General features: G+C 34.7%; 1 protein-coding gene across 2 annotated transcripts in view; it reads right to left on the bottom strand.

Moving 5' to 3' along the window:
• Positions 1–18,722, bottom strand: part of FSTL5 (follistatin like 5) — a 326,873-nt gene that overhangs the window by 13,461 nt on the left and 294,690 nt on the right. For both annotated transcript variants that reach the window (XM_087737586.1, XM_087737587.1), the window contains 2 exons: positions 16,965–17,072; positions 15,269–15,393 (listed from right to left, as the gene is read on the bottom strand). In XM_087737586.1, coding sequence (XP_087593712.1) covers positions 15,269–15,393; positions 16,965–17,072 — 233 coding nt within the window. The remainder of the gene's footprint in view (positions 1–15,268; positions 15,394–16,964; positions 17,073–18,722) is intronic.

The raw sequence follows: 18,722 nt of genomic DNA, 5'->3' as shown, positions 1-18,722 counted from the left end.
AATACTTATTCAATCACTGTCCTTTAAGATGATGAGCTACTTTCAAACCAGATCCAATCCCCCTGTTACTGCAGAAAAAATAGTTCATTATGTTTTTGAAAAAGTAATATTGTTTTTATATAAAATTCCTGTCAAGTTCTTTATCAAGTCTGTTCAGCCTAAGTAGCTTTGACTATTGCATAGCACAATGGGAATATTTTGCTTTTGAGGAATGAACAAGAACTTCTTTTTCCTCTTAAATATCTCACTGTTCTTACATATCTATTACATCATTGTTCTTTCTATCTATGCCAAAAATGCTTTGAATGTGATTAAACAATTTAAAATGTGTACAGCTTCCTACTCTGTTTTCCATGTGTTTGTTCCATAACAAGAAGCTAGATTTCAATAAGTTAATTACAAAATGTATTGTAGAAATATCACTGGTAGAATGTGTTATGCATTGGTAGTGGTAAATGAACCTGAAAACCAGAAACTTCACTGAAATCTTTAGTGACTCATCCAGTTCTAAAGGTTTCCTGATTACAAGGTGTCACACTTATGTGTATAACTCCTCAAGTCCCTCCCAGTAGTACCTGAGTAAAATTTTTCCTATTTTCTACTATTAGGGAAAGGCTTAACGAGAATCTTATTCCCAATGCCAGAAGGTCAGTAATTATTGCCTGAACTTCAGCAGTGCCACATTCCAATATCCCTTTCCATGTCAGGAAAGGGTTGGCATTGTTTTCAAACCAAAATACATAGCCATTACACAAGGAGGCTGTATATTGTCCAGCCTTCTCTGAAGGCAGGTGAAATAGCCATAGGGCAAACACGTATCTTGTGAGCTGTTGTGTTTCATAGTTAATGTAACACTGTTTAAAACTGACAAGGATTCTGCTTCATTTTGTTAATGACTGCGTATAGGTGTGTAGCAAAAGATCCTTAAGCATCTAAGAATTCCATTGTCTTCAGACCGTTCTTCTGTCATCTAAATCCTACGGGACAGAGGGAGGGATAAGAGGGAAAAAAACTCACACCGATGCAGTGCTGAGACTACATGAAATAGTACTCTCACATACCTGTGGTTTACTTATTCCCAGTCTGCAGAGTTTTAATGAAGGTGTGTATTATTTGATATAAAAAGTGCATGTGTTACATAACATAAATATCCGTAAATGTGTATGTGTACATATAGCAGGTATAATACGTCAGTCTGCAGTTGAAATATGGGGATAACAACATGCACTAGGACAATCCCTCCTTTGACTGTTTTTTCTTCTAATACCAGAAGTGGATGTGTAAAAATAATTTTTGCCTCACATATTCTGGACTTCAGTCCTAATGCTCCAAGTGTTTTCCCTGCTCCTCTCTGCACAATCCTGTATCTTCCAAATTTGCCTATGAGGAGCCCACTGATGCTTTTTCAGGTCAAATGGTAGGATCCTGGAAAGTGATGACCTTTCCTTGTCCTCTCAAGGGATAAGCATGCTTTCTCCCCTTAGGATTAAACATAAACATTTTCATGACACAGTTGATGAATTAGATATTTGAATGCCTATATTTCAGTATTACATAGCATTTAGAATAACAATGCTAGATCTCAAGCCACACAGAGTTGAATTTTGGGTGGTTCTGATAAGGATTTCAAGTAATACACCTTAAAATTATAAAAATGTGTATTTTAGACTAAGCACACATGCAAAATGAATACACTGCCACAATGGCCAGTGTAATTTTAAGTACTGTATTTTTTTATAATCTGGTCTTTTCATCAGTTTATTAAAAATTGATATATGAACCAGGAAATAAAAAATGACAAAAACAATAAATGGCTTGCCCCTGTCTCTTACAGAGTACATAAACATACCAATCTGTTTATATTTACATCCCTACTGCTTTGAAATAAACAAGAAAAAACATATTTCTGTAGTCTTAATCAAGCACAGCTGCTTCCCTCCTCTACGATTACATCAGTAGGCAATAAGGAGGTTGAAGAATTGTCATTATGAATGTTCAGCCTCACCACATCTCCTCACTACAAGAATCACTCTCTACCAGTAGTATTCCTTTCCTGTAGACACCTACATTTCTATGCATAACTACGCATATCTGCATATGAGTTAAACATCTAAGTTGCTATTTTTGCCAGCAGAAATCTAGTCCATACAGTCATCAGACTCTAGAGAATTTGTTAAGACGACCAGTGCCAGAGCTCTGTAGGGGGTGAGCAAAATTGCCTTTTAGACTCCACTATCTGTAGAGACTAGATCTCCATTAACTATAGCAGAAGACAGACAGCTTACACTCACGGGTACACTGTATTTTCACACTGAAATCTAGGTGCCTACAATCTGAACCTTGCACTCACCATAAGCATCCCATCAGAAAGAAAGCATAATATCCAAAAACAACCTTACAAAAATTTGCACAGATTTGGAAAATCAATGGTTAAATGACTAACATCATATCAGGATGTGAGTAAGAGCTAGAGTTATGCTTGAAATGAGATCGTCGGTTTTCCCAAGCCATTATAGTAAGTTCAGGAATCACATAGCTGTAGAGACTGCTCTTTGTGGTCAGAAATTAAAAAGACTGCGTAGAGGAGCAGCTACCACTGCCACAAGTGTCTGGAGAGAGAGAATAATATATAAGTCTCCATGCAAAACAGAGCTAAAAGCAGAGGGGACGTCCCTCCGAGAATTTTCAGGGATCTCTGAAGATGGTCTTCACAGCTCTCAAAGGGTAGCTTTAACAGAAAACCACGAATTCACTTCGCTTTCCACAAAACGTGTATTTTTCCAACCATAACGATCAGCTTCAATATTTTGTCAAGGCTAGGGGTTCATCAAAAAGACAAATAAAAGCTCTTCAGAGTCTGCCTTTCATTTTTATCTTCTTAGGGTTTTGCAGAGCCTTAAGAATTGCACACAAATCTTATAAATGAATTTTCCAAATGCAACTTTGTTTATCACTATATCTTAGTGAACTACGTTTTCATGTCACTATTAAAGTATTTGACATAGTCTGCTAGAACTAACACCATCATCTACTGCAAAATATCAAGACGGAATCACATCATATGACTTTAAATAGCTCTCATTCAGACATTGTATTTGCAAATTATAACAAATATTTTTCAAGAAATACTAAATATAATGGAATGTGGCTAGTAATCGTGCTATATCTACTGATTTTAAAAGTTTAGGAAATTTCTTGTATTTACAAGATGAATTTTAAAAGTACTTCTGTTTGTGCAGACAGGAACTATGAAAGCTGTGCAAGGGAATGGTACGCCACCTGTGTTACACAATTTTTCACGTTCTAGAGCATGGGTCCTGGGTGGATAACCCAGGAAGAAATTCCAGTCTACTGAGGCACTATTACTTGAATTAACTATTTCACAGTTGGGCCCAACTTGTCTTCCCTTTATTTATTGCCTTTATAATACTGCGAGATTTATATAAGGTTATTGTGCAAAACATACTGAAGCAAAGGTCACAAAAGAAAAAAATTAATGAAGAAGTACTGAAACTCAAGGCAGGACTTAGGGCAGCCCTGTATGAACAAATTTTATTTTCATTTGCTGCATTTGAAAACGTTCAGTTCATCCCATAATAATACTGCATCTCCAGTAGTTATTCAGACTGAAGGGTAATACTGAGACCTGTAGCTATAAAAATTAGTGAAGATGCAATCTTATTTTGATGGGAAGTTCTAGTCAAGTAAAGTATGAATTAATAATGGACCAGATATTCCATACAAAGTTCCAAAGTCATGTGAATTCTGACACTGCATCTTCAAAATTGTTTTTGCAAGGTATCATTTTTTTCCACCCTTCAGATAGAGCAAGTTAGTTTGCATCTCCTATGCACAAAGAATAGCCAAGCAAGATGCTAGTGTGGAGCTGCCAACAAGCAGTAAATTAACCACCTGGCTTCCTGTATGTTATTTTTTTCTTTCAGACAAGCCATATATATTGCTTACTAGTGCAACTGCATTCATTATAAAAGAGGTAATACCCAAGCACTGGTTAAAAAGACAAAGAAAGAAAAGCTTAAGAAAGTTTTTCCTAGAAACGAGGATAAATTTCATTATACTTTTTTAAAATGAAAATATTAACATAAAACTGTATTTATTGTTGAGTTCAGAGAGATCGACAGAATAGAAAATGATGATGATGATGGTGTAAAAACTGATGCCCTCTTTCCTTTTTGTTTCTGGCCCTACACCCACAGATTACCCTCATGAAGTCAACAGACAGTTTTTAAAGAGATATCTGAGATCAAACACTTAAGGAAAATTATGTTCTCAAAGCAAGTAAAAGAGAAGTAGAGGAGCTACAATCAAAATTATCTGTACAAGAAGCAAACAGCCGTATTGTTGCACAAAAGAGAAGTTTTTTACCTGTATAACTTAATTCAGGAAAATAATAATAAACATTATCTACTTCATACTGAGAGAATAACATTTGTGTTTAAAGCCACTCAACATTCTATGCATTAGGGACCATTTTTTCAAAATTTATGCAAAAAAAAAACCTAACCCAGGAGGATAAAGCTCTATTACTACAAAGTTTGATCAAATCTGCTGATCAAAAGTTTTCTGGGACTCAAAGTAAATGCCATTAACTGCCCATGAACAGTCTGTTAGAGGATTAGGGTAGATCTTGATCCTATAAAAAGCTTCTAATCTGGCAACATGGGAAAGTATTACCATTTAAACAGAATTCTAAAATAGAAGTGTGTTATACACCAAACATTTTTTCTGATGAAATTAAGTTACCCACAGTAGCTCTGGAGAAGGAAATATCAACAATTAAGGAAAGGAAAAAGGAAAATTGGTCTAAGAACCGTTTTCTTAGCTGTATAGCTCACTTGCCTTCACTGCTCCTTTGAGATTGCAGCACCAGCACAACAAAAAGAGATGCATTTTTCCCTCTCACTAAGGAATTTGTAAGAGCTTAACATGCAATGCTGCAACCATTATTTCCTTTGTCAAAATTACTCTTCGCTTTATATCCATACACAGATGATTCTAAGGAAGACTGTTTACACTGATTTATTTTACTTCAGAGTCCTTGCATTCATACCATTTAAATCATCACACAATTAATTTTCCTTACTTAAGTAATTTTAAAAGCCACTATTTCTTTTTTATTGTCATTTTCTATTACAATTACTGTAGTATATTACACTAGTAAAATATTTACCTCTAGATAAAAAGCACACTTTTCATTTTGGAAGTGTTTCTGATTTCAAAAACTGTCAGCATTGCAAGGGCAAACCAGTCTTCCCCTCAGGACTTACAAAATTATTGTTGCCTAGAACAGTTCATTTCTGGCAGGTTGCTGAGAAAAGGCTTTTCTTTAATTTCTGCAGTTCAGAAATGGTTGTTTGATGATAACAAAAGGCTAAGTGGACTTTGCCCAGTAGTTATTGCTCATCAGCACAAATGATGCCTTTCTTTTGGGGACTATAACAGTCTTTGACCTTTGAAGTTTGTTTTCCTAATGTTGTTCCTGATGCTCTTTACAACATCACTTGCTTCATATTTTTGTTTTGCATCAGAAAAGGCTTTTTCTCTCCTTCCTTGGTATTTGCATATAACAGCATTAAGCCCAAACCATCTTCCTATCTGAAGACATATTTACATTTTGAAGAACATCTTGATAATTCTCTACTTTTTTAAGTGTTTATGTGTGTGAACATATATATTCACACACACATCTGTAAAAGATTTTTGTCCTCTTCACCAATTTTATTTATTTACCTCTTGCAATTACTGTGAATGAAATATTTAAAAACACCTCCTAACAAAGACAGAAATAACATTTGCAGCAGTAATGTGTGACTGTGATAACGTACCTGGAAAATATTAACATAGTCCTAACAAATTGGAATGGGGAAAAAAATTGGTCAAAAAAAAAAAAAATTAAAAAACATAGAAAAGAAGGTTGTGGGGTCACTCATAGAAAATGAGTAATTTTAGTGTAAAAAAAGATCATTAGTATCAGTTCTGTGAGATGAATGAAAAGGTCAGTTCTGGCGAAGAACAGAATTAGATGGCAGGTCTCATTTTCTAAAAGTATTGACTATTTTGTTATACTCTTGCTTGGGAAGAAGTTCTGGGTTTTGAAAACTTCAGGTTTCTGAGTTCTTACAGACTTGCACATAAAATATCTCCTCTGTACCTTATCAATTAGGGCAAAAAATTGTCTATACAATAATAGGAATTCTCTCAAATTTATAACTTATGTGGGAGGAAAGAGGAAAATTAATATATAGATATAACTTGCTTTCAATGAAAATCAATACTATTTTTATTCTTAATTGTGGATGCAGATTTAGGAATACCTTTTTAGGATGAAAAACGGATGCCATCAGAGATCTAATCCATCAGAAGTCATATACGCTTCACAAGTTTACTTGATAATATTGTTACAAAGAAATATAGGTCTCCATAGATTAATTCAGAAATGAACTTAATGTTCAATTGTAAGATCTATGAAACCAACATTTTTAGATTTATGGGAGTGGATTCACTTAGTAATGATAAAATTCCTGATTAGATCCTAAAATGTATTTAAATAGAAGAGGGATGAATACAGAAGAGGCTGGGGGGCACGGGGGAAATCCCACAAAAGGCCTGCTGTGCTTCACAAAGGTGGTAATAACTGCTGAACATCACCTGAGAGATGTGAATGAAAGGAGAGTGATCTTTATAGTAAATATTCCAAGATTTCAGCGATTGATATTCACAGATTTGTTGTGGCAACACTGAAGATCTTTATTCTTTTTTTGCTATTGCTTTGTACATACCTCATAAAAGTGAACATGCTTTCTCTATTTCCATTCGCAGTGAGTGAATTTAGTGTTGGATTTAGGATTTTGGGTTAGGATCCTAATTTTGGATTAGGATTAAGTTGGATGGCTGAGACCCCACAGTCAATGATGGCCAAACATACAAAAATGATTCCTCCTCTCTTTTTCTCTCTCAGCACATACTGACCATTATTTGGAAAAATAAGGGTATCAAGAACTTCAAGACAGCCATGCAAGACAGAAGGGAAGAAATATCATTTCTACAAGGGCTTGAAAGTATCCTGACAAGTGCTGTGTTCTTAGAATAAAGGGATCTCCTAAAATTAAGCTTTGTGATCAGAGCTTGAATTTGAATAGAAAAACTTCCATTCCTAGACAATACGCGACAGAGACAGAGAATGAATGTTATAAAATAAATAATTTTTGAGCGTTAGTAAGCTTTCAGTAATGGACAGTAATGGAAGCATAGTTTCTGAGTTTATCCTACATCATATTTAATAAGATTAGCTCTAGGCTCTAAAAAATGAGCACCACAAATTGAATGCTGCTGAGCCAAAGTGAATGACATCGCAAGTACCATCAACAAAATCCTCATTCTTATTGTAATAGTTTTCACTCAGGCAGAAAAATCACAAGTGATACAATCGTTCAAACACTTATTCTTGGGAGAGACTCTATGCAAATTCTCTTCTGTAACTCAGCTGGATAAAGCATATAAATGCTTACAAGAGAAAGTTAAAAATTTCTTAACTAAAGTCTCATATTGATAACAAAAATTGTATACTGCCTGAAATCCTTTAAAAAATATTATTATATGTAATTTCCATTTCTTTTTTCTTTTTTTTTTTTTTATTTTATTACTATTTCAGCTTAAGATTTTACTTGCAGGGCATTTAAGTCATATCTCACTAGAGATCCAGAGGAAGGAAATGGACCGTCAATCCAAATTCATCTTGAAGAATATCCTCAAATGACCCATGTGTAAAGAACCACTGGGAAAATTTCCCCATAGCTGGCCAGATACTATGGTGGCTTCTTCAGTCATTTTTTTATCTTGCTGGAAGAGCTGACTTTTTTTAACAAGTTGCACATAGCTCAGGACTTCTGACTCACATTTAGTGTATGTTTGCACAGGGTAGGGATAAATCCTGAATTTTCAGGGTACTAGTGATGCAGGAGCCTATGAATTGTCTGAGGGCTCTCTCGTGGAACACTTGCAATGTGTATATGCAATATACTTTTTAATTATTGCAAATTATTGTCCAGTGATTAAAGTGTTCCCAAGAAATTAATCCAAGAAATTTTAGGACAAAGGAAAACATCTCCAAGTTCTATATTTTTAGAATCCAGGAATATATGAAACTATTTGTGTTATATAATAAAGGAACTTATTGTCAGCAAAAGTATATTTGTAGTGTTGGTAGCAAATGTGTTTTTCTTTCTTGTACCTTGTAGGGAAGGAGAGCTAGCAATTTAATAAAAAAAAAATTCACTTCATTTTTAAAGCAATAAAGGTCAAAGAAAGGGCTAGCTACACAGACACAGTGAACAAAAGACATCCCTAAAAATGGTCCTAAATGTCAGTACAAGGCAGGATAGGATTAAGAAGATGTGGCACTCCAGAAAATGTGGTAACATCAAGGTGGGCAGATGTCATATGGAATGCACAGCCAAGTTTATACATGCCAAAAGAAATAGTCAGTACTAGTAGAAAAAGAATAATGAGGTAGAGATAAGGACTACAAAGGTGATAAATTACATATGTCAAAACCGTCTCAAAAGATCTTTTTCTTCATTTTAAAAATAAAGTTCACATACTGGTACAACTAAGGATATGTGAACATTCAAAAGAACAAATACTGAACTTTACCACTATTCCTTTCTCTACCTTCTTTTTTTACTAGTGACCCAAATCAAGAAAATATTAAGATGGAAGCAAAAAAACATTTTTGTATGTAAAAAAATATGATAAATTATTATTTTGGGCACATAAAAGCACCAGAGATGACATTTGTCTTGAAAATGTAAGATTATCATGGGATAAAAAATCAGGCACACCATGGCAAGTTGCTGTGTTCTAATTCATAGATAATACGGGGGGCGGGGGGCAGTGGTGGGGCCTCTGTTAAGATGGAAGTTTGGATATTTTATCCACAAGAAAATGTTGCATGCCGACAGCTGGGAACCCATAGAAGGAATACAGACAAAACAGCCTATCCATGTAGATTTGGAAGTTTCCTTAAAGTCTTTGATTTATATGATCCCACAAACTTCTCAGCTTTACTAAAAATTAAAAGACAGGTTTGTAACATAACATCAAACAGGAAAGCTTAAATGCAATGAATAAAAGTATTTTCTAAATGTTTAAAAATAGAAATGTGCAAATGAAGATTTCTGAACAAATTTTCACTATTCCAAAGTCACAGATCTAAAACACAGAACCATTCTGGCTACTATCAAGAAAATTAACTCCATACAAGCCAGACCCAGCATAATTTTTTTTTAAATAATTGTGCTCTGGTAGTTTACTAGCAAACATACAGAAAAATGGTTAATTACATAATTTTAAGATTGCCTCAAAGCTAATATATTAATCTTTATAATTTTGTTTATTTGGAAAACCAATGAGTAATTAAGGTAGCACTAAGATAAGATAACTTCTAGTTACTGGATACCAGAAATTATGTGCCATAACTGCAGGGACTAGTTCCTTCTCATAGTTGATTACATTTTTATGCATTTCATTGTGTCATGTATTTTCACATACTGATACATGCTGAATTTTTAAAAGCATATAGGTACTAGGGGACAGGTACAACAGTTATTTATTTATAATAATGGTTGGTTTGGCCACTTCAGATGGACAGATCATATTATCCCAAAGGTAAATATTCCTGTAATGACTTCTGCACATGCAAAAGGGAAAAAACTTAGTGTGAGTTTATTACATTTACAGTTTATCAAAACTCCCCTTCGCTTTAGTAAAGCCGACTAGACTTGCTTAAGCCAGGTTCTAGCTGTTTCCTGAACTAATGGGGAAAGACAAGTAGAACATGAAGAATTTTCCTTTTACTGATGCTATAGTTTTATAGCTCTACAAAGGCTGACTGCAATCTCATTTGAAGGGAATTTTCATTTCTAAATAGCCACACTGAAGTGGAAATGTTTTTTGATATAATCTTTGTTTCTGTTGACAGATGGCATTTTTAGTTTGAGAGCTTTGTGAAGTTTTACTCAAGCTACCTACGAGGAAAAGAGTTGGAGCACGAGTTGAATAAATTGGTCAAGCAGCATTTGTATTGTATTGTCAGCTGACATGGGAAAAGACATGCAGGATAACTGATTCCAGAACCAAGACAGTTTTCAAGACTGATTTCTTATATATATGTGTGTGTGTGTCTGCATACGTACATATATATTGCAAGGTCAGAAACAATCACAGATTTCAGTACATTATAAAAAATATTTTTATTTTAGCTACATTTAAATGTGTAATGAAGTATTAATTAAATTTCCTAACACTGAGCTGAAAATGAACTTTAAAATTCAAAACATTTTCTCCACAAATTCCAAAATGACCTGGATTAAAAGATGTCATATACACCTCAGAACAGTAGGTCTTTTCCAGATTTCAGTGACAGCAAATCTTAACTGATTTTGTGGAGTGCTGGCAGTTACTTCATAATTTCTGTAGGTGCTTTTCCACAGACACAGTTGGGAATCCTTACTGCCTAGCACATTTTAAAGCCTGCAAACACAGGTCCTTCGAGTTAGAATATAAGAGTGGAGCTGAAGGAAGATACAGATGAAGTGTAAGTATGGGCATATGGCATATCTTGTATGTACGTAAAGGACTGGGAGTTTCCTAGTTTGAAGATATGTAGTGGCTACATTTATGGATTCCTAGCTTTTTGGGCGGGGACATGTGAACAGAGGAGAAATGAAGTGGAGAATATAGGTTTGATAAAAGAGTACCTGCACATTTTCTAAAGAGGCACTTATTTCAACAGTAGTTGCTGTTGCCAATGGTGGTAGTCGAACAAAGTAAGTTTCAGAGCATTTAAACTGTCTGAACTGAATCTCTCAAACTTTCATTCTTCATATTCCCCCTGGAACAAAGATGGTGTAAAATCTACTACTTAAAGCAAAAAAGATGCAGAAAAAGACTTTTTACTGTCTCCCCTCTGTCTTTCCCAGAAGTCCCTATGAGCTTCTTTTTCAAAAGCAACACATTTATGGACCAGAAGGATCCTCCTTTTGGGGGCAAATATACAGAGAGTGGAAAGAATGACTACAAGGTTTCCATTTAGCACTACTCTCACAAAGACACAATTTACAGAGTAGGAGACTGCAGAGAGAAGCCCTAACCCAGATGGACCTCCTTTGTGTGCTGTGCTACCGTGCAGGATTCATTGATAGATTCCACAATCATTCTTAGAAATTGCAGTTACTTTCTAGATCTCTGCTTGCCCTGGTGCTACTGAGCTTCCTTCTCCAATTCCTCAAGCTTTCAAGTTATTTCCCCTGTAGCACTATGTATGTTTATAGCTTGATGACTAAGAATTGTTTCAAACTTTCCACTCCCCTAATGTGTCTTATTAACTGAATTTGTAAAATATTAAATTGCCCCTTATCTTTGAGCTAAATCATATTGTTTATGTGAAAAATTCAACCCCCAAATTAATTCTACCTCTTCTGTTGATGCTTTGTCTACAGTTCACTCAGCATTTACCACTTCCATTGTTTGACTTGCAAACCACTGAACAGAGAGTTCTTTCTGATTATGTAGGATTTTTGAAGAAAAATAATATTTTCTGTTTGCTTATTTGCATAGAAATACTGAAAATGCTCTCACAGTCCTTCAGCTACTTCACACCTCTGTAGGGACTTAAACTCTGGAATGAAGTGTGAGTTTACTGAATCACCACCCCACATAGGTTACATTTAACAAGGTTCACAGGAATGCACTGGCAGCATATTCCAATTACCTCTTAAAGAAAAGCTTAGGTTTTGGACTGTTTTGTGCAAATGACTAAGTATAATTTTAGAAAGACTGCTTCCTCTATTACCATACAAAACAGAGAAATAAAAGAGAGAAAAAACTCAAACTGAGAATATTTTAACTCTATTCAGATCCTGAGCTATCTCACCAGTGAGTACATTGCTCATTCTTCCACTTGTTAGGTCAGGTAACTATATGACATTTAAAATACTTGCTAAAGGATTACAACATCTAAAAAGTTAGAGTTACTCCATTACAGTGAGTTCATGTAATATTGCTTTTGAAACATTTTACAGCAGTGTAATGATAGACCTTAATTTATTCCAATTATCTTTTGTTCACTTTGATTTACGAACAGTGGAGCTGAAATAATCAGCCCTTTTGCTCCTTAGGCTTCCAAGCATATATTTCCATGAGTATTGTACAAATCATCTTTTTGCAGCCATCACACATACGAATTGCAAACGTCTATTTTTAAGATAAGGAATGGTAATAGCAGACAATTAAGGGCAAGATCATTGGTTGCTCTGAACTGCTTTGGCACAAAAAATAGTTCACTGAATCAAATTTTCTTCTCGGTAAATGTATAAGGCCAAATATTGAAAATATATATACTCTATTCTTAAAAGGTCGAGGGGTTATTTCCCTTGTACCTGTTTTCTGCTATTCACACTCATAAAATGCTCCCCTGGTTGGTATATACACCAAAGAATAATAAACTCAAGCTTTATGTTTGTCGCCTAACATCCTTAACAAACACATGCTGTTATTGAGCATTTTTATTGTTGACTGGTGACAAGCTAGATTTAATAGACAGTTTTTCCTACATCACTACTAATTTGATAAATACAGTTACTTTAAAACCTTTCCTGACACACTGCTCACATAGTTCATTTTTATTTAAACAAAAAAATCAAAGTGAAGGCCAGACATTTTATGTAAGGCAAATTCTTTAATGACCGCGTAACTTCACATAAATAGCTCTTGAAAGAATACAAAAAATAAAAATACAGTATTTGTCTACATAGTGGTTTTTTTTTCTTTTCCAGAAAAGGCACTCAGAATTAGGTAGCATTTTAGAAAACTAAAATAAGATTCTCTGCGTTTCAAGTAAGCTAATAAGTAGGTAAAAAGTTTATTGCTGTTTAATTGATTTTGTTGGTTAAAACACCCAAATCTATGGATTAGCATTGGACAAACTACTGCAGGCTTTTTGTCGGACTTCAGAAATTTTCTTTTGGTCTTCATCTGGCATGTGAATGAAAAAAAAAAAAAAAAAAGCAAAAGCAAACATCACAAGATAATTATACTAGGCCTGAATTGATGTACATGTTTATTATATACCTGCAGTCACTTGTCCAGTTGTATTTTTTCACTGTTTAATTGGATTTCATATTCCTTTTTTATTTCTGTGTGTTTTCTTTAATTCTCCTTTCTCCTAAATTGCATATAGGGCAGGTGAAATGACTCATCAGCTGAAGGTAGCTGTGACTCACCAGGCAAAGCAGAAAGCACCTACTTGACCCATTTAGGCAAAATAACAACTTAAAATTGTTTGAGTTAGACAAGATGAATTCCTCACTAGCTTTGGACTGGGCCTATTTTTCTTTTCCCAGTCCTGGTTCCCCTCCTTGTATGATGTTTACCCCTATCCATCTTTTCCTATCTACATGAAAATTAATGTACCTAAATGTCAGTTCTGTTGGGGTAGTACCTCTACTACTTGGTAGCTTATGAAGCAGTAACTTTTGTTCTCTCAAGGCATAGCTGTTCCAAATGTAGCAGAATTATTTAATGCTTTTCTAAGGTTGAGTGTGAGGACTGCAGATTACTTCAGGGACACAACGTGCATTTACCTACTCAATTCGAGAAAGGTGGCAGTAATGGTATTTAGAGTCAATTTACTATTCAGCTATATTAATTTACACATTCCTTTTTAAATTGCATATGGCTGACTGCTAATTTACTTGTTAGTTAAGAGTTTTGTAGAAAATGAAAAAAAATTATCTTTCATCAACAACCTCATTAGGAGAAGCAAAATGTTTTTTGATACAGAAGACTAGATTCATCACAGGCACATAGAGAGTAAATTCTGGAATCAATTGTAAAATCATCCTAAATTGCATGTTTTCACATTTAAAAGACTACCACTCACTACAATCAGAAATTATATCTTTTTTAATGGAGATGCATATTTACATACATGATTTGAAATTTTAGCTAAAAGTGAATGATGTCTCATAATTTTAGGACAGTTAACATCATCCTAATGAAAGCATTTCTATAGAAAATTTAACTTGGAAGAGCAGAATAAACAATTGAGTTAATTATTTGCAGAGGTGTTTTGAGCTGAAATGGGTCTGTGTCACCTTGCAAAGAACCTAACAGTCCTAAACGTACAAAGTGCTAATACACATTAATACAATATTCAGATGTACAAATCCTAGATTGCACAATTTTTCAATCTCTACAAGTAGAAAAGTTACAGAAAAAGTATGAAAAGAAAATTATATTTTACATTCTTACTAATGTATTTTGAGAAAGAAAAATAGATTTTCATTTAAAAGGCCTTGGGGAGATCTTGAAAAGATTTCTGCTTTATGCCTGTATTAAGTGTTGCCCTCTTTTTCTCACACTCTCTTTCTCTGTCCCATATGCGTTTTAAAATCCATCTGGTCACTTTGTTCCATTCTTCCATACTTAGAGTACTTCTATCACAGACAGAATTTGTCTGTTCTTTAGACAAACACAAAGACAATCCTACGTTCACTGAGAGAAATAACTAAGGTCCCAAGAATTTACAGTGTTTCCTGGCATAGATTACAGTATTAACTATTTTAACATCATATACTCAGCATCCATGAAATAAGGCAAATATTATTCATGCATCTAAACAGTTTGTTACATGCTCAGTCATGGTTTGTTTTATAAACAGAAAACCTGATGAAAAAACAGGTAGAAAGAACTGAATGAGCAGGAGAAGCCAGTTCGTAAAGAGGCTAAGTTATGTTGTATCACAATTCCTTTTAAAACTCCAAAAGTTTTTTTTCCTGGTCCATTAATCACGAGAATAACTCCAATACAACATACATGTAATTCAATATGGCAAATACTACATATGGCAGCTGCTCTGAGCAGTAGAATAAATTAGTATTATGTACAAATTAAGATTCATGCTCCTAAATTAGGGAATTATCTGAATATTACACTTATCACTTCCTCAAGAAACCCCCAGATGATATTACATCTCAATTGTAGTACACAGAGCAGTGGAACTCCAATAAATGTTTTTATTCTGATATCTAGCTTGTTTTCAATAAAACTTGCATTTAGTTCGTTCATGAAGGGTGCTGCAAAACAATATTGAAGTAGGTGGTCTGGTCTCAGATTTTCAATGTTTTAAAATTATTATTTAAATGTTATACCTCATTTGAAATTTAATTATAATTCAGCTAAAACTTACCTTATGTGGGTAATGATGAGGGTTGTAGCCGGAATGAAAAAGTCATCCACTCTGTCAAACTGCTTTCCCACTGGCTGAGTATGGATTGTGTGATGAGAAACACTCCCACTGGCTTGTGTCATCACCTACATAAAGTAACATCATTATAAACTATAGGAATACTTTTTCAAAATATAATCTCTATCCAAATAAATTAGTACAGTATTGCCTCTGTATTCCTCTCTTGTATTATCCTTCAGTTACCAAGAAAAAGAACAGAAATGACAGTGAATAAAGCTGATCAGCATTACAGATTTCAAAGAATTATTACATACCTGACCACCTAATCTTCATTATTTACTTTTTTCCTTTCTTTTTTTTTTCCACCACTGAGTCCATATTTATTCATTTACTATACTAAAGCCTCTAGCCTTAGTGCAAACTACGTTTTTTGCTTACCTTTTTTTTTTTTACACTAGATCCTAGTGTGAGATTACATTTCTTAAGCACTTCAGCCAGAGTGAAAAGATCTTATCAACTGATCCACAGGAAGCTATGGCTATGCATACTCCCAATTCTTGTCAGTCATGAGGTAATTCAACATAGCGTAGACATATTTCAGAAGAGCAAGTTGATTTGGGTTTACACATTCCTTAAGTTGTTATGAACCTATTTTCCTTGAATCCCCAAATCTTTGACCTTCTCTGAGGTAAATGTTCATGGGTGAATAAAAGACAATTCCATATAATAGCCACTATGATATTCACATACATGCACTTAAGAGCAGATCAGAGAAAAGAAAATAATCGATTATCTATACTATAAGGAAAAAAGAGAGTGAAGATGATAAGTTGCTTTAAAACATGGTAAGATTGACTCAATTATCAGTCATTTTCTGGGGAGAAGTGACAGTTAAACTCCCACAAATTACCTTGCATACTCATAGTTACTAAGAGCCTGTAGGTGCTAAAAAGGTGTTTTCAAATGTTACTCATTTTTTTCTGCTTGAGCCCTGTGTTTGAATATCTTTTTTTCTTTATCTTATATATATATTTTAATGCATAAAGATTTCATTAACTTCTAAAGAAAAGAAAAGTAAGCTGAAATAAAAATAATTTTGAAATTATGACATAAAGACCATCACCATGTTTTCAGGGGATTACTTGAAATAAGGAACAGAAAGTAGTGAAAAAGTAGGAATGCAAGTACAGCTTCTTGAAATGTTTCTTTAGCAACTGCCGCTAGGCTTGCCACTGCTCAGAGGCACGGGAAAAGTAAGGATTTTTAATATTTTACATCTGAAAAAAGCAACAATAAAGATGGAGCTTGTCACCTTCAGAGCATCAATATAATTTTAGTGAAATAGGAATATGCCTAAAATCCAGTTTATCCTCTAATTAGTGGAAAAAACATCATAAACAGAAACAGTTTGCTCTCAAAAGACTGGCAGTTACAAAACATGCTGCTGCTTTCAGCTGTATTCCTCATCCTTTATCAATTCAGCATTGTCACTTCTGAGTAAGGGTGCTGAAAATAATGTCTAACTTCTTTAGCAAAGTCAGTTGTCTGAATTGTTTTCTGGTTACCTGAAATCATTTCACTGCCCCTGCAGGGGTCATGATAATAATGTGTAAGGGAAAATATACAAAATGTTGCAATTACACAAACGTTCACCTTGTCTAGAATTCCTTGCATATAATCATTCTGATCACCTCACCTGCAAAGTTGGTGAATTCTTTTCCATGTTTCCCCAGCTCAGCACCCAAACTTGATCATGTGATTTATCGTAGTGTAGTTTCACTGGAACAGGATCTGTACTTACTGCCTGAAACATAATAAAAATAGAAATCCTTAATTTCTGTCACATTTTCAAAAGAAAAATAATATATACACTTGAATTGGAATGACGACTGGACATGCATTTCCTGATGTTTTCAGATTGCATTTAAAAATTATGTTGTCAATTGCTGAAACAGCCCTCTGATTAATTCAAAGTTACTGACTTCCTGAAAAAGTGATTTTTATTCATTATATGCTCTAACATTTGGCATCAAAATTACATTAAACTGAAGCTATTAAAAAGCTGAAAACAAAGCTTTTAAATCAAGTAAAAAAGTACTTATCTTCCTTCCTTACCATCACTCTCACTTTACACATATCAGTTTAAAAACTACACCAATTATTTGTAAATGGTTAAAAAGGGAAGAGTATTCTCAAGCCACATACTGAAATCAATGCAAGGTGTTACTACACAGTCCTGCATAAAACCAACACAATGTTGCTACGCCCAAAGCTTCCTATCTCTGCTAAACTGGATATATTCTGTTGAAGTTGGAAAGATCGTTTTCATGTTTTCCAATTAGTTGCTACTTTTGGTAGACTTGTGATCAGAACCAAAGTGTTTTCCCTACAACCTTAAGCACTGTCTCTTGAGACCACAAACCTTTTAAGACAGTTGAGCTCTACACTTCCTTTGTTATGAGAAGAACTGAAGACTTCAGAGTATGAAATGGGTTGACAACATATTTGATTAAAAGACATTCTGCACGAGGCAAACAACTGAGGGGATTACTTTTCTATTTTCATCATTAAAGCAGAAAAATAAGTGGAAATTGTTTTTTAGTCTCACCATTCCGGAACTGTAAAGCACAGCTTGTTTATCAGTTTGTCAAGGAGAGTACCAGCTGGCTAATTAAGTGAACCTAATTTAAACTAATGATGTAGATCCTCAAGATAATGCACTAATGGCTGGCTGAGACTGCTGATGATACTTAACTGTACTCCTGAGGTGTTGCAAGCCACAACTTCATCTAGGCAGAATTTGTTTTTCCTTTTGAAAATGGAAAATGAAGCCAGGTTGCTCACTGGCTCATTTAAAATCAGAAAGATACCCCTCGAAAAAGGTCATTCGTGTTTGATAACATTTTTCTGCTGCAGACTAGAAGACAAGTTGGCTAAAATTATACTTGGGCTGTTGTATAACTAATATGTTCAGGTGTGTCAAATTTCCTTTTGGCTTCCCCAGACAAAAGGTCTGACCCACATGTGTTCTGCTGCGTGAGTACCAGCAATGTTCAGGGTCTGGGCTATAGCACTGCCAGGAGGAGGAGGAGGAGGAGGAGGAGAAGAAGAAGAAGAAGAAGGAATTGCCCGTGGGGTCAAGCACAGGTAATGCAGCTCCCAAGAGAGGAGCCAGCAGCAGAAAGGAGCTGAGCATCTTGGAAGCAGGCTTTCACAGCTGCTTCTAGCTAGCCAGGCTGATCTGCCAGCAGCACGGTGAGGACTGAGTGATGATGAGCTCTGTTTACTTCAGCATGCCTCTAAGTCATCCCAGTTAATGGTGCGCTGCTAAGCAATACTGGACAATTACAGGTGACAGTGCTTGCTTTCAAGAATTTACAAATGAAAGCAAATACTTCTCTTAACTTTATAATGAGAATTACCTGGCTAAATCAAAAAGTCTACATATATCTCT

This window comes from Nipponia nippon, unplaced genomic scaffold (assembly GCF_047370975.1).
Source record: "Nipponia nippon isolate SJK-2023a ecotype South Korea unplaced genomic scaffold, ASM4737097v1 scaffold_6, whole genome shotgun sequence".
Lineage (NCBI taxonomy): Eukaryota > Metazoa > Chordata > Aves > Pelecaniformes > Threskiornithidae > Nipponia > Nipponia nippon.
The sequence above is the reverse complement of the archived record's forward strand: the minus strand, read 5'-3'. Positions and strand labels throughout refer to the sequence as shown.